Here is a 24,278-nt window from a genome sequence, read left to right on the forward strand (position 1 = left end):
TAAAATGGGCACTGTAGGTGTTTTCCTGTCCTCCACTCACTGCCGACTTTCATTCCCCATTGACTTGCATTGGGTTTCGTGTTTCATTCGGCCCCCGGCTTTTCGCTATAATCGGCCGATTTCATTTCGCGAAACCCGACCCGATCCTAAAAAAGTAAAAGTTGCTCAACTCTACTCACCATGCCCCAGCTGTGTTTCAAAATTTCATTAATATAGTCTTTTCGGACCTCATTGGTCGCTTTGTTGTGATCTACTTGGATGATATCCTGATATATTCCTCTGACAGACATTCTCATTTATCACATGTTAAAACAGTGTTTCAAAGACTCAGGGAAAATCAATTATTTGTTAAACTATAGAAATGTTCTTTTTTCGTTCAGGAGGGTCTCATAATCTCTCCATAGGGGTTTTGTATGGATCCCAAGAAGGTGCAAGCCATTATGGAGTGGGTCCAGCCTCGGGACCTTAGGGGACTCCAGCGCTTTTTGGGATTCGCGAATTACTATCGCAGGTTTATCAAAGGTTTTTCTCAGATTGTAAAACCCCTCACTGATCTCACATGTAAAGGAGCAGATGTCAGGAATTGGTCCCCATCAGCCAAACAATCTTTTCTAACTTTGAAAAACTGTTTCACATCTGCTCCTGTTCTGGTGCAACCTGACTCATCCAAGCCGTTTGTAGTCGAAGTTGACGTTTCGGAGGTTGGGGTGGGGGCAGTGTTGTCACAGGGACCTGCTTCTCTGATTAATCTCAAACCTTGTGCCTATTTCTCGAAAAAAAAATTCTCAGGCTGAGAGGAATTATGACGTTGGTATTGGAGAACTCTTAGCAATTAAGTTCGAGGAATGGAGGCATTTTTTATATCAAATCTGCTAAAAGACTGACTCCCAGGTAGGCCCGTTGGTCACTTTTTTCCCCCGATTCCAATTCTCAATAACGTTTCATCCAGGGTCTAAAAACGTGAAATCTGATGCTTTATCACATAGTTTTGAGCCGCCATCCGCCCCTGATCCGCCATCCCCCATTCTTCAACCCAATATTGTTATAGCCGAAGTGTCATCGGAATTGGAGCGGGAGATTGTGGGGGCTCAATCATTGGCTCCAAGGTCCAAACCTGAAAACAAATTGTTTGTTCCTCAGCAATTACATTCCAAGCTCCTGCGAGAGTTCCATGATTTGAAACTGAGTGCTCACCCAGGCATTTCTGCCACACGAGAGTCAGTAGCTAGAGTGTTTTGGTGGCCTTTAATGACTTCGGATATTAAGAAGTATGTCGCTGCGTGTGGGGTATGCGCCCGTTCTAAGAGCTCTCATTGCTGGTCGGGGAATTGATGCCTTTATCTATTCCAGGAAGACCATGGACTCACTTGTCCATGGACTTCATTACCAACCTTCCTGCATCCCGGGGTAACACGGTAATCTGGGTAGTCATAGACAGGTTTTCTAAGTTAGCGCATTTTGTACCTATGGCAAGCCTACCTTCAGCAGAGACTCTCGCTAAGCATTTCCTTGCACAAATTGTACAGTTAGATGTGGTTCCTATGGACATTGTATCGGATAGAGGGGCACAATTTGTGGCTAAGTTTTGGCTGGCTTTTTGCAAAATGTTGGGGATATCTTTTGTCTTTTTCCTCAGCTTACCATCCAGAGAGTAACGGGCAGACAGAGCGCACCAACCAGTGCACCAAAATTCTTCGATGTTTGACTTCTGCTCTGCAAAATGACTGCTGTGATGCCCTACCATTAGCAGAGTTTGCTTTCAACAACCGTACCAATCAATCAACCGGTAGGTCACCATTTTTTATTAATTATGGTCTGAACCCCCATTTTGGTGAATTCTCACGATTAGATTCGGGCTGTCCAGGAGCTGAGGACTGTGTCAACCGAATCAGGGAGATATGGTCAAAAGTCCGGGTAAAAATTTCCAGGGCTCAGGAGAATTATAAGCATTTTGCCGATAAAAAAAGAGACTCTGCTCAGGTTTTGCAGTGTGGGGACAAGGTGTGGCTCTCTACGCATAATATAAGTCTCCGTTTGCCCTCCGCCAAACTGGGACCTAAGTTCATCGGTCCCTACGAGATCATTGAGGTAGTAAACCCGGTGGCGCATCGTCTTCGCCTCCCTCCCTCATTGAAACTTCATAACGTATTCCATAGTTCCTTGCTTAAACCCTTGGGATCGGTGGTGGAAGATCCAGGTGCTGTTCCCTCCCCAGTCTTGGTCGATGGGCATTTGGAATTTGAGGTAAAACATATTGTAGATTCCCGGCGGGTTCGGGGTTCTTTACAGTATCTGGTGCATTGGAGGGGGTACGGGCCGGAGGACCGGTCTTGGGTGCCGGCCAGATCGGTACATGCTGATCGTCTGGTTTGAGCATTCCATGCTCGGAATCCTGAGAAACCTGGGGGTCCAGAGGCCCCCCATTAAGTAGGGATACTGTCATGGTTTACTGTGCTCTCAGGTCAGGTAGTTGCAGGGTTAACTCGAATGGCCTCTTTCTGGGTCCTGGGAGGCTCTTTATAGCCTCACTGTGAGGTCAATCCTTGTCGTTTATACTCTGACCCTTGGCTGAGTGTGTCTGACCCTGGTGTGCCTCTGCTTTGTGCAAGTACTAAAGTCTGTCTGTTTGGTTTCTGATCTGGTCCTGTCCCTGTTGTGATTCCTGCCTGCTGTTTCTGTACCGTCTATTTCCCGTTCTGGTTTTCTCTTGCTACGTCCTGACTATTCTTCTGACTGCCCCTGTGTACTGCGCCGCCCTCTTCTTGTATGACCCCCGCCTGTCCACCTGGGTTCCCCTCTCCTCTACTTCAGATTCCATGTAAAATCCTGCACTCATCTCCAGCAGCAGGACGCTAAACTCCGCCCCCTGTGGTCACATGATCGTAGGTCCTTCTGGTCTCTACCATACTCAGCACGCTGCTCAGGTCCCGTCTGTCTGAGTTTTCCTTGTGGTATCTGACCCCAGGCTCTCCCGCAGTGTTGGTGAGTCACCCTGTTCAGCCGTGGCAGTGCGCCAGTGCTGACAGGATCCTGACACCATGGTGAGAAAAGGGCGGATTCTAGAGATGTTCTTTTGGTGTAAGCGGCAAGAGCGGACAAGAGATTGTATATGAGAGGTGAAGGAGAGATTGGTGTCAAACATAACACCCAGACAGAACGCTTGCTGCCAGCGTGTTATTATGTGGAGAGTGAGCCAGGGGAAATGCAGGAATGGATGGGAGTCACAGCACTTAGTGGCTGGGAGCAGATTTCCTGATGGATATTATCTATTTTCTCTATAAAGTGGGACCCATCAAGGATGGATAAGGACAGACAAAAGATGGTGGAGAAGATATTACACCTCACCCTAGAAATCCTCTTCCGGCTTACTGGAGAGGTGAGAGATTCTGATGACGTTATATTACATCATTCTTATCTATGGGAATAACAGATGGACCGAACTGGAGAGGTGAAGACTCTGGAAATGTCTGTAGTGAGATTTATTAATGTGTCTCTCCATAACCAGGAATACAAAGTAGTGAAGAAGACCTCTAGTGAGCTCTGTCAGAACCCTGTGTCTGAGGGATGGGGAAGACCCCTGCGCCCAATCACGGGGTCTCCAACCCACCCCCTGATACATGAGGGCATCAATGACCAGAAGATCTTGGAACTCGTCTACAAGATGAATGAGCTGCTGACTGGAGAGGTGGGAATGCTGGGACATTACACAGTATCGCTATGAAAGGATCGGGGGATGACGGTATCATTGTATCTGTCAGGTTCCTATACGGTGTCAGGATGTCGCCGTCTATTTCTCCATGGAGGAGTGGGAGCATTTAGAAGAACACAAAGATCTATACAAGGACGTCATGATTGAGGTTCTCCAGCCCCTCACATCACCAGGTAATACAGGACTAAATACACACGGCCTATAATTATCTGTATGTAAAGAATTAATTCAGTCCCTGTATGTGTTTCCTCCAGTTGTATCCAGTATAAGGACAACACCAGAGAGATGTCCCCGTCCTCTTCTTCCGCAGGACTGTAAAAACGAAAATCCCAATGATCCTCTGTGTCATCAGGTAGATGCTGCCACCATGAAGATGTGATGTGGAGAAGATTTCGTAATAATGTATAGATTTTTTTCATGATGTTACATCGACGTCTTCTGCTCATTCAGGTCCCAACAATATTGAATCCTCTCACTGGAGATCTTCTATATGGGAGAATTTTCCTGATTGGCCCATCAAGGATGGATAGGAGCAGTGACAAGATTGGGGAGAGGATATTACACCTCACCCTAGAGATCCTCTTTCGGCTTACTGGAGAGGTGAGAGATTCCGATGACATCACACTACATCATTCTTATCTATGGGAATAACAGGTGGACTGAACTAAGGTAAGGACTCTGGAAATGTCTGTAGTGAGATTTATTAATATGTTTCTCCATAACCAGGATTACACAATAGTGAAGAAGATCTTTAGTGAACGCTGTCAGGCCCCAATGTCTGAGGGATGGGGAAGACCCCTCAGGCCAATCATGGGGCCTATACCTCACTGCCTGAAACATGCGGAAGTGAATGATCTCAAGATCCTAGAACTGACTTACAAGATGATTGAGCTGCTGACTGGAGAGGTGACACTGCTGGAAATGCTGGGATATAATATAGTAACTCTATGAAGGCATCAAGGTGATGGTATAATTGTATTTGTCAGGTTCCTATTAGGTGTCAGGAAGTCACTGTCTATTTCTCCATGGAGGAGTGGGAGTATTTAGAAGGACACAAAGATCTGTACAAGGATGTCATGATGGAGGTTCTGCAGCCCCTCACATCACCAGGTAATAGACAGGACTAAATACACACAGCCTATATTTATCTGTATGTAAAGAATTAATTCAGTCCCTGTGTGTGTTTCCTTCAGTTGTATGCAGTACCACTTAGAAAGGTTAAAACATCACTTTTTTTCCCTGGTTAAAACTATTCCTTCTGTGCAGGCATTTGCTAACAAAAACACATATGCTTTTGGCGACATCTCCGCCGACGCGTTTCATGATTGTTTACAGCCCTTATTCATAGCTTGGGGAACAATACTCATTATGAGAGTGTTAAACACTGGTGATTACATGGTACAGGAATAATCACTTAATCCAGCAGTAGAAAATAGACCTTAACAAAATAGAAAAGAGATATATACAATATATTTTTCTCTTTTTATTATTATAAGATGTCTATATAAAATATGTAAGAATGGTGGCGCAAAGTGTCCCACGCTATAAACAACCCCTGCTGCAATACCAACAAATCTCCACCAAAGGTTTGTCAAAAGATGAACACAAAAAAGATTAAATAAATGTATGCACAAAGTGCATATATCGGTATGCGCTGAAGAGATAGCGGCAACAGTAGGGACAAATAGTCTTATAGAACCAAAATACCCCGATTTAGAAGAATAAAGATAAAAATAATAGTAATAGTCTGATAACCAAATCAACGCCGATATATTGGCGGTATGTGTGTTTCACAGAGGAAAAAAGTTTGTGGCAGCGCTTGGAAGTGATTCCTACCTCCGTTGCTGATTGCTGAATATGAACGTTCCTCCTGCGAGACAGATGTCTGTATGGTAAAGATGCTGTAAGCGGGTGGCTGCCCCGGCCGGCGGCGAGCCCCCTCCAACTGATCTCCGGGTGGAGACGGGATCCTGCAGAGCCGACGCCGCGTGTGATAGCGGCGGTGAGAAGAAGCGGTGCGCAGGACCTGAGTGACGTAGTGTGTCACGTGACCGAATCCCCCGGTGAATAAGTGGATACAGGGTGCAGCTAGGACCAAACTACCGACGCGTTTCGGAGACGCCTGTCTCCTTCCTCAGGGTTCCCGCTTACAGCATCTTTACCATACGGACATCTGTCTCGCAGGAGGAACGTTCATATTCAGCAATCAGCAACGGAGGTAGGAATCACTTCCAAGCGCTGCCACAAACTTTTTTCCTCTGTGAAACACACATACCGCCAATATATCGGCATTGATTTGGTTATCAGACTATTACTATTATTTTTATCTTTATTCTTCTAAATCGGGGTATTTTGGTTCTATTAGACTATTTGTCCCTACTGTTGCCGCTATCTCTTCAGCGCATACCGATATATGCACTTTGTGCATATACAGTGGGGCAAAAAAGTATTTAGTCAGTCAGCAATAGTGCAAGTTCCACCACTTAAAAAGATGAGAGGCGTCTGTAATTTACATCATAGGTAGACCTCAAATATGGGAAACAAACTGAGAAAAAAAATTCCAGAAAATCACATTGTCTGTTTTTTTAACAATTTATTTGCATATTATGGTGGAAAATAAGTATTTGGTCAGAAACAAACAATCAAGATTTCTGGCTCTCACAGACCTGTAACTTCTTCTTTAAGAGTCTCCTCTTTCCTCCACTCATTACCTGTAGTAATGGCACCTGTTTAAACTTGTTATCAGTATAAAAAGACACCTGTGCACACCCTCAAACAGTCTGACTCCAAACTCCACTATGGTGAAGACCAAAGAGCTGTCAAAGGACACCAGAAACAAAATTGTAGCCCTGCACCAGGCTGGGAAGACTGAATCTGCAATAGCCAACCAGCTTGGAGTGAAGAAATCAACAGTGGGAGCAATAATTAGAAAATGGAAGACATACAAGACCACTGATAATCTCCCTCGATCTGGGGCTCCACGCAAAATCCCACCCCGTGGGGTCAGAATGATCACAAGAACGGTGAGCAAAAATCCCAGTACCAGGCGGGGGGACCTAGTGAATGAACTGCAGAGAGCTGGGACCAATGTAACAAGGCCTACCATAAGTAACACACTACGCCACCATGGACTCAGATCCTGCAGTGCCAGACGTGTCCCACTGCTTAAGCCAGTACATGTCCGGGCCCGTCTGAAGTTTGCTAGAGAGCATTTGGATGATCCAGAGGAGTTTTGGGAGAATGTCCTATGGTCTGATGAAACCAAACTGGAACTGTTTGGTAGAAACACAACTTCTCGTGTTTGGAGGAAAAAGAATACTGAGTTGCATCCATCAAACACCATACCTACTGTAAAGCATGGTGGTGGAAACATCATGCTTTGGGGCTGTTTCTCTGCAAAGGGGCCAGGACGACTGATCCGGGTATATGAAAGAATGAATGGGGCCATGTATCGTGAGATTTTGAGTGCAAACCTCCTTCCATCAGCAAGGGCATTGAAGATGAAACGTAGCTGGGTCTTTTAACATGACAATGATCCAAAGCACACCGCCAGGGCAACGAAGGAGTGGCTTCGTAAGAAGCATTTCAAGGTCCTGGAGTGGCCTAGCCAGTCTCCAGATCTCAACTCTATAGAAAACCTTTGGAGGGAGTTGAAAGTCCATGTTGCCAAGCGAAAAGCCAAAAACATCACTGCTCTAGAGGAGATCTGCATGGAGTAATGGGCCAACATACCAACAACAGTGTGTGGCAACCTTGTGAAGACTTACAGAAAACGTTTGACCTCTGTCATTGCCAACAAAGGATATATTACAAAGTATTGAGATGAAATTTTGTTTCTGACCAAATACTTATTTTCCACCATAATATGCAAATAAATTGTTAAAAAAACAGACAATGTGATTTTCTGGATTTTTTTTTCTCAGTTTGTCTCCCATAGTTGAGGTCTACCTATGATGTAAATTACAGACGCCTCTCATCTTTTTAAGTGGTGGAACTTGCACTATTGCTGACTGACTAAATACTTTTTTGCCCCACTGTATTTATTTAATCATTATTATAAGATGTTGACAGATCTACCTGAGATCCGTCTCTTGGAGCCTCAAGATCTAGTACTCATTTTGTCTCCTATGTTATAAGGATTCTTTTCCATTATCCTTATCGAGAGGTCTTGTTAACCTTTTCAATACTATCAAGAGAAAAAAGCAATACAGAAAGAATACAAAATCAATTGCATTTATTAAACACCATACAGCTCCAAGATTACAAACAATTAATACGAAATCCTTCCCCTAGACATACAAGTGCTTCTCACAAAATTAATATCATCAAAAAGTTAAATTATTTCAGTTCTTCAATACAAAAAATGAATCTCGCATATTATATAGAGTGATTACAGAGTGATCTATTTCATGTGTTTATTTCTATTAATGTTGATGATTATGGTTTAGAGCCAATGAAAAGCCAAAAATCATTATCTCAGTAAAAGAGAATAATTATAAAAAGACAACTGCAAAGTCTTCCTAAGCATTTAAGAGGTCCCTTAATCTGTTTTAGTAGACTCCACAATCATGGGGAAGACTGCGGACATGACAGATGTCCAGAAGACAGTCATTGACACACTCCACAAGGAGGGTAAGCCACAAAAGGTTATTGCGAAAGAAGCTGGCTGTTCAGTGTGCTGTATCCAAGCATATTTATGGAAAGTTGAGTAGAAGGAAAAGATATGTTAGAAAATGGTGCCCAAGCAACCAGGATAACCGCAGCCTTCAAAGGATTTTTAAGAAAACGCCATTCAAAAATTTAGAGGAGATTCACAAGGAGTGGACTGCTGCTGGGGCCATTGCTTCAAGAACCACCACACACAAACATATCCAGGGCATGGGCTACAAATATTGCATTCCTTGTGTCAAGCCACTCATGACGAATAGACAGTGCCAGAACCGTCTTACCTGAGCCAAGGAGAAAAAGAACTGGATAATTGCTCAGTGGTCCAAGCTGTTTTTTCAGATGGAAGAAAATTTTGCATTTAATTTGGAAATCAAGGTCCTAGAGTCTAGAGGAAGAGTGGAGAGGCACACAATCCAAGCTGCTTGAGGTTTAGAGTGAAGTTTCCACAATCGGTGATGGTTTGGGGAGCCATGTCATCTGCTGGTGTAGGTCCACTGTGTTTTATCAAGACCAATGTCAGCGCAGCCGTCTACCAGGAAATTTTAGAGCACTTCATGCATCCCTCTGCTGACAACTTTTTTGAAGATGGAAACTTCATTCTCCAGCAGGACTTAACACCTGTCCACACTGCCAAAACTACCAATACCTGGTTTAAAAACAACAGTATCACTGTGCTTGATTGGCCAGCAAACTCGCCTGACCTTAACCCCATAAAGAATCTATGGGGTATTGTCAAGAGGAGATGAGACTCCAGATCCAACAATGCAGATACGCTGAAGGCTGCTATCAAAGCAACCTGGGCTTCCATAACACCTCAGCACTGCCACAGGCTGATCTCCTCCATGCCACACTGCATTGATGCCAAAGGAGCCCCGACCAAGTATTGAGTGCATTTACTGAACATACATTTCAATAGGCCAACCTTTCGGATTTTAAAAATCATTTTTCAAGCTGGTGTTATAAAGTATTCTAATTTACTAAGATAGTGACTTTTGTGCTTTCATTGGCTGTAAGCCATAATCATCAACATTAACAGAAATAAATGCTTGAATAGATCAGTGTTTGTAATGGCTCCATATAATACAAGTTTTACTTTTTGTTTTGAAGAACTGAAATAAACTAACTTTTTGATGATATTCTAATTTTGTCATAAACACTTGTATATGGATCAATCCATCCACCTCGTGGCTGGCGTTCATAGGAGATTGTGCTGAATCCCTGCTATGTGTAGCACAGGCGATCGGGCGATCGGATGATCGCAGCTTCAAGTCTCTTAAGGGAACTACTGAAGCCAGTAAAATTATACAAAAATTTTTTACAAAGAATAAATAACAAAAGTTCAAATTGTCCACCTGAAAACAAAACAAAAATACATGCATATTTGATATTGCTGCTTTCAGAAATGTCCGATCTATCAAAATATAAAGTAAATTAGTCTGATCGGTAAATGTCCTAACAGGAATAAAATCGAAATGCCTGAATTACGTTTTTTGGCCACTACAACATTGCAATAACAGGCAATAAAAACATTGTACCTACCCCAAAATTGTATCAATAAAAACATCAGCTTGTGGAGCAAAAAACAAGCCCCAACCCAGAGCCAAATAAAAAAAAATGGAAACGCTGCGGGTCTCAGAAAATGGCGACATAAGCTATTTTTTTTCCACCTCTTTAAATAAAAAAGAACCCATACATGTTTGGTATTTCCGTACTCATAATGACCTAAGTATTCATATTGCCAGGTCAGTTTTACCATTTAGTGAACATGGTATATAAAAAACACGAAACAGAATTGTGGAATTGTACTTTTTTTGCAATGTCGTTACATTTGGAATTTGTTTGCCTGTTGTCTAGAATGATATATTAAAAATAATAGGTTAATTCAAAGGTACAACTCTTCCCACAAAAAACAAGCCCTCAAACGGCTTTACTGACAGAAAAATATAAATATATGGCTCTGGGAAGAAAAAGAGTAAAACTAAATCTCAAAAAAATGGAAGATCGTGGGGGCGTGGCCTGGCTTCTGATGGCACAGGTCGCATAGCGCGGGAGCTCCGTACCCAGGACACCTTAAGCTGCTCATAGCGGAGCACAAACGGCACCTTCCCTCCTAAAACTCCCCACACCGCCTCCTTACCGGCCGGTGAGTACATGGGGAAGTCTAAATCCGGCACTGGGGACCCGTCCAGGCGCATAGTGGACTTCTTTGCGGCCTCCTCGCCACAGCCCCAGAAATCCAAGATGGCGCCGCTGTCTCCCAGGTGTCATACCGGCCTCCTCTGATGCTGCGGCCGCTTCTCCTATCAGTCCCACTCTCTCCATTTCTCCTCGCCGCTCTCAGTGTCGCGCCGGTTCCCGCGTCCTCTTCCTGCTGCTTGGGGATTTCGGCGTGGGGTGCGCGCTCCTCTTCCCTCCCGTCCTATACCTGCTCCACACATGCGCCTTAGGACGCGGGCGTACACTTCTTCCTCCAGTTAACCATTTTGGACCCTCTCTGCTCCTGTCTCCTCCAATCAGGCACTTCTTTGGGCTATATCAGGCCTCGCCTCCATAATGGAGGTGCCTGATTGTTGTGTGCAGTTTGTACCTTCGTTTGGCCCTGTCTGGTTCAGATCCTTTTCTGCTTTGGTCTGGTCCATTTTCTCTGGCTCATTCTCCTCCTGTCTTCCCTCCGTTTTCCCAGCCTGTCTCCCTTGGTTCGTCCCTTCTGTCCTTTCCAGAGCCGTCCCTCTTGGTGCCAGCTGTTGCGGTATTGTTCCCCTCGGGCCTGCTCCCCAACTATCCCTGTATAGGGGTTGTCATCGCGGGTTCGCTCGTCCCTGGGTGTATCAGTACCGTGACCCAGAGGGTCCACTCTCTGTCCGGTTCTTCCGTTCTCACGGTCACTATAGGACTGCGCTCAGATTTCATCAGAGTGCAGTCAGATTGTCTCAGTCTTCCGTTCTCACGGTCACTATAGGACTGCGCTCAGATTACATCTGAGTGCAGTCAGATCGTCACAGTACAATCAGGCCATGGACCCCGCAGCAACCCAGAAGGAGTTGTTGTTCTTACGGGAGAATCAGACCCGTATTATGTCTGTTATGAAGTCTATGGACTCTCGTTTAACCGCCCTACAGACTTCAGATCCTGGTAACTCCAGTAGGAGCTCGCACAGCAGCGAGATACCCAGTCCCATATTCTTACTTACATGGCGCCTTCACTCTCTTCAGTCTGCCGCCGCTGCTTCTGCCTCTCATCGAGATCCTGTACCCCTTCCTCCTCCTCGTTTGGGAAAGCCCCCTCGATACAGCGGCGATCCCAAATTGTGTCGGGGTTTTTTGAACCAGTGCCGTCTACACTTCGAGCTCCTACCCCAGCAATATCCCTCTGATCGTGCTAAGGTGGCCTTTATTGTGTCCCATCTCAAGGGAGAAGCTCTGTCCTGGGTTAACCCCTTATGGGAGCGGGATGACCCGGTAGTTGCCAGTATACAGATTTTTCTGGACACATTTCGTAAGGTCTTTGATGAGCCAGGTCGGGTGGCATCTACCACTGAATCCCTCTTTAATCTTCAACAGGGGAACCTTACTGTTGGACAATACGCCATTCGTTTCCGGACACTTTCTTCTGAGCTTGGGTGGAATAACGAGGCACTGGTAGGGGCTTTTTGGAGAGGGCTCTCGTCCAAGATTAAGGATGAGCTCGCAGGTCGGGATACCCCTACTATCCTGGAGGACCTTATATCCCTGGCCACACGTATTGATTTACGTTTCCAGGAGCGCTCTCGAGAATTAGTCAGGGAGAGGAGATCCTTTAGGACTAATTGGGTGCCTGGTTCCTCCTCGGTCAAGTCCTCTGCTTCTTCTGCTCCTGAACCTATGCAGGTGGATCGAGTTAGGTTGTCGGAGCAGCGTCGCAAGGAGAGGTTGGCGCAGGGCTTGTGTCTTTATTGCGGAGGGGTAAATCATTTCTTGCGTTCCTGTCCAGAGAGGCCGGGAAACTCCTCCACCTAGGCCAGGTAAGAGAGGCCTTCCTAGATGATTCAAATTCCTCTCTACCCCTAACTATTTCAGCTTTGATTTCTGTAGGACTTGAGCGTAGGTCTGTGGAGGCGTATGTGGACTCGGGTGCCGCTGGTAATTTCATTCGGCAGGAGGAGGTGAACAAATTTCGGATACCTGTGGTTACTCTTGAGACTCCGCGTTTTATTTCTGCAGTGGATGGCAGACCCTTACCTGTTTCCATCAAGATGGTCACTCTCGAGTTGGACATGCAGATTGGAGCTCTACACCAGGAGAAGATAGCATTTTATGTTCTGCCTAATCTTTCTCACGCTCTGCTCTTGGGTCTACCCTGGCTCAGGTCGCACGAGCCAGTTCTTGATTGGCGCTCTGGAGAGATACTCCGCTGGGGTCATGGTTGTCATGAACGTTGTCTGCTGTCTGTCTCCCGTCCAGGTCTTCCCCAAGCACCCGTCAATCTTCCTAATCTTCCCTCTGCCTATCTCTCGTTTGCCGATGTCTTTGATAAAAAGGAGGCGGAGTCTCTTCCTCCACACCGAGCCTATGACTGCCCTATCAAGTTAATTCCTGGATCTACCCTTCCCAAGGGAAGAACCTATCCGTTATCTCCGGCATAGACCTTAGCCATGTCAGAATACATCCGAGAGAATTTAGCCAAGGGTTTCATCCGGAAGTCCTCTTCTCCAGCTGGAGCCGGTTTTTTCTTCGTTCGGAAGAAAGATGGATCCCTTCGGCCATGTATAGACTACCGAGGTCTGAATGCCATCACAGTCAAGAATAGGTATCCCCTACCGCTGATCCCTGAACTCTTCGACCGACTGAGAGGAGCCCGAATTTTCTCCAAACTAGATTTACGCGGAGCCTATAATTTGATCCGAATTCGCGCTGGAGACGAGTGGAAGACTGCCTTCAACACCCGGGATGGCCACTATGAATACCTGGTCATGCCCTTTGGTCTCTGTAACGCTCCAGCGGTCTTCCAGGAATTTGTAAATTAGATCTTTCGTGATCTACTGTATTCTTGTGTGGTGGTGTATCTTGACGACATCCTTATTTTTTCACCCGACTTGTCCTCTCACAGAAGAAGTGTTCGTCTGGTTCTACAGCGTCTTCCGGAGAATCGCCTCTACGCAAAGATCGAGAAGTGTTTGTTTGAACAGACTTCTTTGCCTTTCTTGGGATATATTATTTCTGACATGGGGTTGGAGATGGATCCTGAGAAACTATCTGCTGTACTTAAGTGGCCTCGTCCTATTGGAGTGAAGGCCATCCAACGATTTTTGGGCTTCGCTAACTACTATAGACAATTCATTCCGCATTTCTCTTCTGTGACCAAGCCTCTCACCGCTCTTACCCGGAAAGGAGCGGTTCACAATGTTTGGCCTCCGGAGGCAGAAGACGCCTTTCTCTCCCTAAAAAGGGCCTTCACATCTGCTCCTGTTCTTCATCGGCCTGTGGCCAGCAGGCCTTTCATCCTTGAAGTGGATGCCTCCTCTTCGGGTGCTGGGGCAACTCTCTCCCAAAGATCTCTCTCCGGTTGTCTGGTTCCTTGCGGGTTCTTCTCGAAGTCATTTTCGCCCGCGGAATGCAATTATTCAATTGGAGATCGAGAATTACTTGCTATAAAGATGGCTCTACAGGAGAAGCGTTATCTCTTGGAAGGGGCCATTCATCCCTTTAAAATTTTCACAGACCACAAAAACTTGGCTTACATTCAATCCGCCCAAAGACTTAATTCCAGACAGGCCAGATGGTCTTTGTTCTTTTCTCGTTTTGATTTTAAGCTTCATTTTCGACCCGGAGATAAGAATTCTAAAGCGGATGCACTTTCCCGATCCTTGCAATCTCCCGAGACAGAAGAAGGTCCTTCACATATTATTGATCCTGCCAAAATCATCATGGTGGCTCCCTCTAACCTCCTCTCTGTTCCCCCTGGCAGAACTTTTGTCCCGTGTGACAAGAGAACAGAGGTATTGCATTGGGGACATTCTTCCAAAGTTGCTGGACATGTCGGCACCAAGAAGACTCTCGCTCTTCTCTCCCGCTACTATTGGTGGCCGTCTCTCCGACAAGATACTTCGGATTTTGTGGCCTCCTGCACGACTTGTGCTAAAAACAAAGTACCTAGAGGGCTACCTTCCGGTCTCCTGCATCCGTTACCCGTTCCCGAGGCCCCTTGGCAACAAATAGCTATGGATTTCGTTACAGATTTGCCTCGTTCCTCTGGATGCACAACCATCCTGGTGGTGGTGGATCGGTTCTCCAAGATGACCCATTTCATTCCATTGCCTGGATTACCCTCGGCTCCAGAATTGGCAAGAATTTTCATCCATCAGATCTTCAGATTACATGGACTTCCTCAGCGAATTGTGTCAGATCGAGGGGTCTAATTTACCTCTAAGTTCTGGAGAGCACTTTGTAAGCTCTTGGGCATTTCGCTGGATTTCTCCTCCGCCTATCATCCTCAGACCAACGGGCAAGTGGAACGGATAAATCAAATCTTGACCTCCTACCTCCGCAATTTTACCAACGCTCATCATGATGACTGGGTAACTCTTCTTCCTTGGGCTGAGTTTGCCCATAATAATCATCCTAGTGGGGCAACTTCTAAAAATCCATTCTTTGTGGTTTCTGGTCTGAACCCGGGAATACCTCTTCCTATGTCTTCCCCTTCTGGAGTGCCTGCAGCAGACGCCTTTTCTTCTGAATTTTCCCAAATTTGGAGAGAGACCAAGGAGGCTCTCGTTCGGACTGCAGCCCAGATGAAGAGACACGCCGACAAAAGGAGGAGGGATCTTCCACCGTATCATCCTGGTGACAAGGTCTGGCTTTCGACTAAACACATTCGCTTGAAGATTCCTTCCTACAAGTTGGGTCCTCGATACATCGGTCCCTTCGAGATTTTGGGACGTATTAACAACGTGGCCTATAGATTGAGATTGCCGGCTTCTCTCCGAGTCCCTAACGTCTTCCATGTCTCGCTCTTGAAACCTCTCATTCTTAATCGATTCTCTCCTGCACCCAAGGACTCCTCTCAGCCCTTTAGCATTGACAATGATTTTGAAGTAAAGGATATTCTGGCCATGAAGAGGGTTAGAGGAAGGGTCTTCTATCTTATTGATTGGAAGGGGTTTGGTCCTGAGGAGAGGTCGTGGGAGCCTAGGGAGAACGTTAATGCTCCACGGATTCTGAGAAAATTCACAGCCAGTCTCGGAGGGGGGAGTCTTAGGAGGGGGGGTGCTGTCATACCGGCCTCCTCTGATGCTGCGGCCGCTTCTCCTATCAGTCCCGCTCTCTCCATTTCTCCTCGCCGCTCTCAGTGTCGCGCCGGTTCCCCGCGTCCTCTTCCTGCTGCTCGGGGATTTCGGCGTGGGGTGCGCGCTCCTCTTCCCTCCCGTCCTGTACCTGCTCCACACATGCGCCTTAGGACGCGGGCGTGCACTTCTTCCTCCAGTTAACCATTTCGGACTCTCCCTGCTCCTGTCTCCTCCAATCAGGTACTTCTTTGGGCTATATCAGGCCTCGCCTCCATAATGGAGGTGCCTGATTGTTGTGTGCAGTTTGTACCTTCGTTTGGCCCTGTCTGGTTCAGATCCTTTTCTGCTCCGGTCTGGTCCATTTTCTCTGGCTCATTCTCCTCCTGTCTTCCCTCCGTTTTCCCAGCCTGTCTCCCTTGGATCGTCCCTTCTGTCCTTTCCAGAGCCGTCCCTCTTGGTGCCAGCTGTTGCGGTATTGTTCCCCTCGGGCCTGCTCCCCAACTATCCCTCTATAGGGGTTGTCATCGCGGGTTCGCTCGTCCCTGGGTGTATCAGTACCGTCACCCAGAGGGTCCACTCTCTGTCCGGTTCTTCCGTTCTCACGGTCACTATAGGACTGCGCTCAGATTTCATCAGAGTGCAGTCAGATTGTCTCAGTCTTCTGTTCTCACGGTCACTATAGGACTGCGCTCAGATTACATCTGAGTGCAGTCAGATCGTCACACCAGGTCTGTTATGAACTGGTGATTCAGAAACACAATGGACCTGGTGGTTAAGAGCACACAAAGTGACCTGATAGTTACTGATAACATAGAACGAGCTCTGAGATGTGGGAACTCTGCTGACCGCAATCCCTAATCCTATCACACCACACTAGAGGTAGCCGTGGAGCGCTCCTGACCAGACCTAGGCGCCTCGGGCACAGCCTGAGAAACTAGCTAGCCCTGAAGATAGAAAAATAAGCCTACCTTGCCTCAGAGAAATTCCCCAAAGGAAAAGGCAGCCCCCCACATATAATGACTATGAGTAAAGATGAAAATACAAACACAGAGATGAAATAGGTTTTAGCAAAGTGAGGCCCGACTTACTGAATAGACCGAGGATAGTAAAGATAGCTTTGCGGTCAGCACAAAAACCTACAAACAACCACGCAGAGGGCGCAAAAAGACCCTCCGTACCGACTAATGGCACGGAGGTGCTCCCTCTGCGTCCCAGAGCTTCCAGCAAGCAAGAAAAACCAATATAGCAAGCTGAACAGAAAAAATAGCAAACAAAAGTAACACAAGCAGAACTTAGCTTATGCAGGGCAGACAGGCCACAAGACGATCCAGGAGAGAGCAAGACCAATACTGGAACATTGACTGGAGGCAAGGAACAAAGAACTAGGTGGAGTTAAATAGAGCAGCACCTAACGACTTAACCTCGTCACCTGAGGAAGGAAACTCAGAAGCCGCAGCCCCACACCAGCCGAAGTACCACTCATGACCACAGGAGGGAGCTTGACCACAGAATTCACAACAGTACCCCCCCTTGAGGAGGGGTCACCAAACCCTCACCAGAGCCCCCAGGCCGACCAGGATGAGCCAAATGAAAGGCACGAACCAGATCGGCAGCATGAACATCAGAGGCAAAGACCCAGGAATTATCTTCCTGACCATAACCCTTCCACTTAACCAGGTACTGGAGTTTCCGTCTCGAAATACGAGAATCCAAAATCTTCTCCACTATATACTCCAACTCCCCCTCAACCAAAACCGGGGCAGGAGGATCAACGGATGGAAGCACAGGTGCCACGTATCTCCGCAACAATGACCTATGGAATACATTATGGATGGAAAAAGAAGTTGGAAGGGTCAAACGAAAAGACACAGGATTAAGAACCTCAGAAATCCTATACGGACCAATGAAACGAGGCTTAAACTTAGGAGAGGAAGCTTTCATAGGAATATAACGAGACGACAACCAAACCAAATCCCCAACACGAAGTCGGGGACCCACACAGCGCCGGCGGTTAGCGAAACGTTGAGCCTTCTCCTGGGACAATGTCAAATTGTCCACTACATGAGTCCAAATCTGCTGCAACCTATCCACCACAGTATCCACACCAGGACAGTCCGAAGACTCAACCTGCCCTGAAGAGAAACGAGGATGGAAACCAGAATTGCAGAAAAACGGCGAAACCAAAGTAGCCGAGCTGGCCCGATTATTAAGGGCGAATTCAGCCAAAGGCAAAAAGGACACCCAATCATCCTGATCAGCAGAAACAAAACATCTCAGATATGTTTCCAAGGTCTGATTGGTTCGTTCAGTTTGGCCATTTGTCTGAGGATGGAAAGCTGAGGAAAAAGACAAATCAATGCCCATCCTAGCACAACAGGCTCGCCAAAACCTCGAAACAAACTGGGAACCTCTGTCAGAAACGATGTTCTCCGGAATACCATGTAAACGAACCACATGCTGGAAAAACAATGGCACCAAATCAGAGGAGGAAGGCAATTTAGACAAGGGTACCAAATGGACCATCTTAGAGAAGCGATCACAAACCACTCAAATGACCGACATCTTTTGAGAGACGGGGAGATCCGAAATAAAATCCATAGAGATATGTGTCCAGGGCCTCTTCGGGACTGGCAAGGGCAAAAGCAACCCACTGGCACGAGAACAGCAGGGCTTAGCCTGAGCACAAATCCCACAGGACTGCACAAACGAACGCACATCCCGCGACAGAGACGGCCACCAAAAGGATCTAGCCACCAAATCTCTGGTACCAAAGATTCCAGGATGACCAGCCAACACCGAACAATGAACCTCAGAGATAACTCTACTCGTCCATTTATCAGGGACAAACAGTTTCTCCGCTGGGCAACGTTCAGGTCTATTAGACTGAAATTTTTGCAGCACCCGCCGCAAATCAGGGGAGATAGCAGACAAAATTACCCCCTCTTTGAGAATACCCTCCGGCTCAGGCAAACCCGGAGAGTCGGGCACAAAACTCTTAGACAGGGCATCCGCCTTCACATTCTTAGAGCCCGGAAGGTACGAAACCACAAAGTCAAAACGGGAGAAAAACAGCGACCAACGAGCCTGTCTAGGATTCAACCGTTTGGCAGACTCGAGATAAGTCAAGTTCTTGTGATCAGTCAAGACCACCACGCGATGCTTAGCTCCTTCAAGCCAATGACGCCACTCCTCGAATGCCCACTTCATGGCCAACAACTCTCGATTGCCAACATCATAATTACGCTCAGCAGGCGAAAACTTCCTGGAAAAGAAGGCACATGGTTTCATCACCGAGCCATCAGAACTTCTTTGCGACAAAACAGCCCCTGCTCCAATCTCAGAAGCATCAACCTCGACCTGGAACGGGAGCGAAACATCTGGCTGGCATAACACAGGGGCAGAAGAAAAACGACGCTTCAACTCCTGAAAAGCTTCTACAGCAGCAGAAGACCAATTGACCACATCAGCACCCTTCTTGGTTAAATCAGTCAACGGCTTAGCAATACTAGAAAAATTATTGATGAAGCGACGATAAAAATTAGCAAAGCCCAGGAACTTTTGCAGACTCTTCAGAGATGTCGGCTGAGTCCAATCATAAATGGCCTGAACTTTAACAGGGTCCATCTCGATAGTAGAAGGGGAAAAAATGAAACCCAAAAATGAAACCTTCTGAACACCAAAGAGACACTTTGACCCCTTCACAAACAAAGAATTTGCACGCAGGACCTGGAACACCATTCTAACCTGCTTCACGTGAGACTCCCAATCATCCGAGAAGACCAAAATATCATCCAAGTATACAATCAGGAATTTATCCAGGTACTCTCGGAAGATGTCATGCATAAAGGACTGAAATACTGATAGAGCATTGGAAAGCCCGAATGGCATAACCAGGTACTCAAAATGGCCCTCGGGCGTATTAAATGCTGTTTTTCATTCATCGCCCTGTTTAATACGCACAAGATTATACGCACCACGAAGATCTATCTTGGTGAACCAACTAGCCCCCTTAATCCGAGCAAACAAATCAGACAGCAGCGGCAAGGGGTACTGAAATTTGACTGATTTTATTAAGAAGGCGGTAATCAATACAAGGTCTCAAAGAACCATCCTTCTTGGCCACAAAAAAGAACCCTGCTCCCAATGGTGACGACGACGGGCGAATATGACCCTTCTCCAAGGATTCCTTTACGTAACTCCGCATAGCGGCGTGCTCAGGTACAGACAAATTAAACAGTCGACCCTTAGGGAACTTACTACCAGGAATCAAATCAATAGCACAATCGCAATCCCTATGCGGAGGTAGGGCACTGGACTTGGGCTCATCAAATACATCCCGGTAATCCGACAAGAACTCTGGGACCTCAGAAGGGGTGGATGATGAAATAGACAGAACTGGAACATCACCATGTACCCCCTGACAACCCCAGCTGGACACAGACATAGATTTCCAATCCAATACTGGGTTATGGACTTGTAGCCATGGCAACCCCAACACGACCACATCATGCAGGTTATGCAACACCAAAAAGCGAATATCCTCCTGATGCGCAGGAGCCATGCACATGGTCAGTTGGGTCCAGTACTGAGGCTTATTCTTGGCCAAAGGCGTAGCATCAATTCCTCTCAATGGAATAGGATACTGCAAGGGCTCCAAGAAAAACCCACAGCGCCTAGCAAAGTCCAAGTCCATCAAATTCAGGGCAGCGCCTGAATCCACAAATGCCATGACAGAATAGGATGACAAAGAGCAGATCAAAGTAACGGACAAAAGAAATTTTGACTGTACCGTACCAATGGTGGCAGACCTAGCGAACCGCTTAGTGCGCTTAGGACAATCGGAGATAGCATGAGTGGAATCACCACAATATAAACACAGCCCATTCCGACGTCTGTGTTCTTGCCTTTCAGCTCTGGTCAAAGTCCTATCACATTGCATAGGCTCAGGTTTATGTTCAGATAATACCGCCAAATGGTGCACATTTTTACGCTCACGTAAGCGTCGATCGATCTGAATGGCCAAAGACATAGACTCATTCAGACCAGCAGGCATAGGAAATCCCACCATGACATCCTTAAGGGCTTCAGAGGGACCCTTTCTGAAAATTGCTGCCAGCGCAGATTCATTCCACTGAGTGAGCACAGACCACTTCCTAAACTTCTGACAATATATCTCTACCTCATCCTGACCCTGACACAGAGCCAGCAAATTTTTCTCTGCCTGATCCACTGAATTAGGTTCATCATACAGCAATCCGAGCGCCAGAAAAAACGCATCAATATCGCATAATGCAGGATCTCCTGGCGCAAGAGAAAATGCCCAGTCTTGAGGGTCGCCACGTAATAAAGAAATAATGATCTTAACTTGTTGAACTGGGTCACCAGAGGAGCGGGGTTTCAAAGCCAGAAACAGTTTACAATTATTTTTGAAATTCAGAAACTTAGATCTATCCCCAGAAAATAAGTCAGGAATAGGAATTCTAGGTTCTAACATAGATTTCTGAACCACAATGTCTTGAATATTTTGTACTCTTGCAGCGAGATGATCCACACAAGAAAACAGACCTTTAATGTCCATCACTACACCTGTGTCCTGAACCACCCAAATGTCTAGGGGAAAAGAAAGACAAAACACAGTGCAGAGAAAAAAAATGGTCTCAGAACTTCTCTTTTCCCTCTATTGATAAGCATTAGTACTTTGGGCCTCCAGTACTGTTATGAACTGGTGATTCAGAAACACAATGGACCTGGTGGTTAAGAGCACACAAAGTGACCTGATAGTTACTAATAACATAGGACGAGCTCTGAGACGTGGGAACTCTGCTGACCGCAATCCCTAATCCTATCACACCACACTAGAGGTAGCCGTGGAGCGCTCCTGACCAGATCTAGGCGCCTCGGGCACAGCCTGAGAAACTAGCTAGCCCTGAAGATAGAAAAATAAGCCTACCTTGCCTCAGAGAAATTCCCCAAAGGAAAAGGCAGCCCCCCACATATACTGACTGTGAGTAAAGATGAAAATACAAACACAGAGATGAAATAGGTTTTAGCAAAGTGAGGCCCGACTTACTGAATAGACCGAGGATAGTAAAGATAGCTTTGCGGTCAGCACAAAAACCTACAAACAACCACGCAGAGGGCGCAAAAAGACCCTCCGTACCGACTAACGGCACAGAGGTGCTCCCTCTGCGTCCCAGAGCTTCCAGCAAGCAAGAAAAACCAATATAGCAAGCTGGACAGAAAAATAGCAAACAAAAGTAACACAAGCAGAACTTAGCTTATGCAGGGCAGACAGGCCACAAGATGATCCAGGAGAGAGCAAGACCAATACTGGAACATTGACTGGAGGCAAGGAACAAAGAACTAGGTGGAGTTAAATAGAGCAGCACCTAACGACTTAACCTCGTCACCTGAGGAAGGAAACTCAGAAGCCGCAGCCCCACACCAGCCGAAGTCCCAGTCATGACCACAGGAGGGAGCTTGACCACAGAATTCACAACACAGGTTTTCCCGGGCTGCGCGCCGAGGCTCTCATTCCTCTGCCTCAAGCGCTGCAGCGGCTAATCTCCCTGATGCCCCGGTAACAGCGTCACTCCTCAGCGATATGCTGGGGGACCTCCGGGCCTCCCTGCAAGAAGATATGCGCTCCATGATGGCGGAGCTCAGGGGTGAGGTGGAGGAGCTGGGGGGCCGTACTGACCACTTAGAAAATAAAATGTCTGAGCTAGTGGCCTCTCACAATGATTTATTTGAAGCTCATGACAATCTGCAATTGCTTGCTACAAGGACACATGCCAAAACTCTGGATCTAGAAGACAGATCTAGAAGGAATAATGTCAAGCTTAGGGGCATTGCTGAATCGGTTGGGACTGATGATCTTAAAGCCTTCCTTCAAGACTTCATTCTTACTGTCCTCCCGCTCTATTCTAAAGAAGGCATCATAATTGACCGCATACACCGGATCCCCAAGCCCTCAGGTCTAGACCCCTCGGTCCCTAGGGACGTTTTGGCTCGCATTCACTTCTTTGTTATGAAGGATGAGTTCTTACAGGCCCTGAGAGCTAAACCATCATTGCCTGAACGCTTTGCGGCCATTACTGTTTTCCCTGATCTATCACCAGGAACTCTAGCCTTACGCAGGGCGTTTCTGCCTTATACCACAATCCTGAGGGAAAAAGGTATACTGTACCGCTGGGGATTCCCCACAAAGCTCTGCATTCGCAAAGATGGATCGATCACCACGTGTCTAACCCCGTCGCAAGCAGCCAAGACTTTGTCACAATGGGGCTTTGATCCTCCTGGGCCTCCACCTGCCGCTGCTTCCTCCAAACCTGAAGGATCTAACCCTCGAGGACGCCGTATTACCCCTGACTGGAAGGTCGCCTGAAGTGTTAACTCTCTTCATTTCCTGGTTGGAAAAAGTGAAAAAAAAAATTTTTCTTTGCTTTTCCTCTTCCCGCACAGTTCTAGTACTCTTTTATTTTATTTTTCTTCTTCCGCTGATTTTTTGTTGAGGTTGATCACTGGTTGGTCCTTCCTCAGCTTATTGCCCCATAGGTGAATTGTTTTGATGTTTTTCACCTTGGACTCAGGAACTCCCTGGATGGTCCTTTGTTGTAATGTCTGGTTATCGTTTGTCTGGTTTTCCCTTCCCCCCTCATCCCTCCCTCCCCCCCTATATCTCAGATCACCTCTGCGTAGTAGCCTATGTTGTTATGGTACTCTATTACTGATCATAAGTTTGCATGCCTTTATTCAGAATCTTATAACTTATCATTATGAGTGTTTCATTATATTCTATTAATGTCAATGGCCTTAACTCCCCCAGCAAGAGATCACTTGTCTGGCGTCAACTTGCTAAGTCTAAGCATGACATTATATGTTTACAGGAAACTCATCTGCTAGAGCGAGATAATATAAGAATGTATTCAAACTTATATCCTCACCAATTCTTCGCAAACGGGAAATCAAAAAAAGCTGGGGTGGCTATTTTTTATAGTAAGGCTAATTCTTTTCAGTTACATAGTTCTGTGGTTGACCCCGCAGGCAGATATATTATAATTTTATGTTTAATCAATAATACCCCCTACACCATCGCCTCTGTGTACGGTCCAAACACTGGTCAAACTAAGTTTTTGAATAGCTTTTTTTTAGCACTAGGTGATTTTCAGCATGGTTATAAACTAATCGCCGGAGATTTTAATATCCCAGTATCTAAAAATTTGGACTGTTCGTCGTCCTCTGTATCTAGGGGCGAGGCGGCCCACTTGATTAACTCCTACAATCTTCATGATATTTGGAGATACCTTCATTGTAATGAGAGAGATTATACGTTTTGGTCACCTCGTCATACTTCCTACAGCAGGATTGACTATATTTTAGTGGACGATGTAGCCCTTCCCCACTGTACTGCTGCGTCTATAGGTAATATCACCTGGTCTGACCATGCTCCAACTTCAGTTACCCTTAAAGATCCTCTTGCAATCAGACCCCCTTCACACTGGCGCCTTAATGCCCACCTCCTTCCTGAGCAAGCGAATTCCTTACAAATTGAGCACTCTCTGCAAGAGTTCTTTGCTTTTAATGATTCTTCGGATGTGCGCGAGGACTCCCTTTGGTTTGCCCATAAGGCAGTAGCGC

At 46.4% G+C, this 24,278-nt stretch overlaps 1 protein-coding gene across 1 annotated transcript in view; it reads left to right on the top strand.

Moving 5' to 3' along the window:
- Nucleotides 1-24,278, top strand: part of LOC138666598 (zinc finger protein 665-like) — a 91,225-nt gene that overhangs the window by 35,999 nt on the left and 30,948 nt on the right. The window contains exons 2-9 of the mRNA XM_069754797.1: nucleotides 1,637-1,786; nucleotides 3,284-3,376; nucleotides 3,506-3,685; nucleotides 3,759-3,882; nucleotides 3,964-4,061; nucleotides 4,160-4,309; nucleotides 4,436-4,615; nucleotides 4,696-4,819. Of these exons, the coding sequence (XP_069610898.1) occupies nucleotides 3,299-3,376; nucleotides 3,506-3,685; nucleotides 3,759-3,882; nucleotides 3,964-4,061; nucleotides 4,160-4,309; nucleotides 4,436-4,615; nucleotides 4,696-4,819 (934 nt within the window). The 5' untranslated portion in view covers nucleotides 1,637-1,786; nucleotides 3,284-3,298. The remainder of the gene's footprint in view (nucleotides 1-1,636; nucleotides 1,787-3,283; nucleotides 3,377-3,505; nucleotides 3,686-3,758; nucleotides 3,883-3,963; nucleotides 4,062-4,159; nucleotides 4,310-4,435; nucleotides 4,616-4,695; nucleotides 4,820-24,278) is intronic.

Source organism: Ranitomeya imitator, chromosome 2, assembly GCF_032444005.1.
Source record: "Ranitomeya imitator isolate aRanImi1 chromosome 2, aRanImi1.pri, whole genome shotgun sequence".
NCBI classification, from domain to species: domain Eukaryota; kingdom Metazoa; phylum Chordata; class Amphibia; order Anura; family Dendrobatidae; genus Ranitomeya; species Ranitomeya imitator.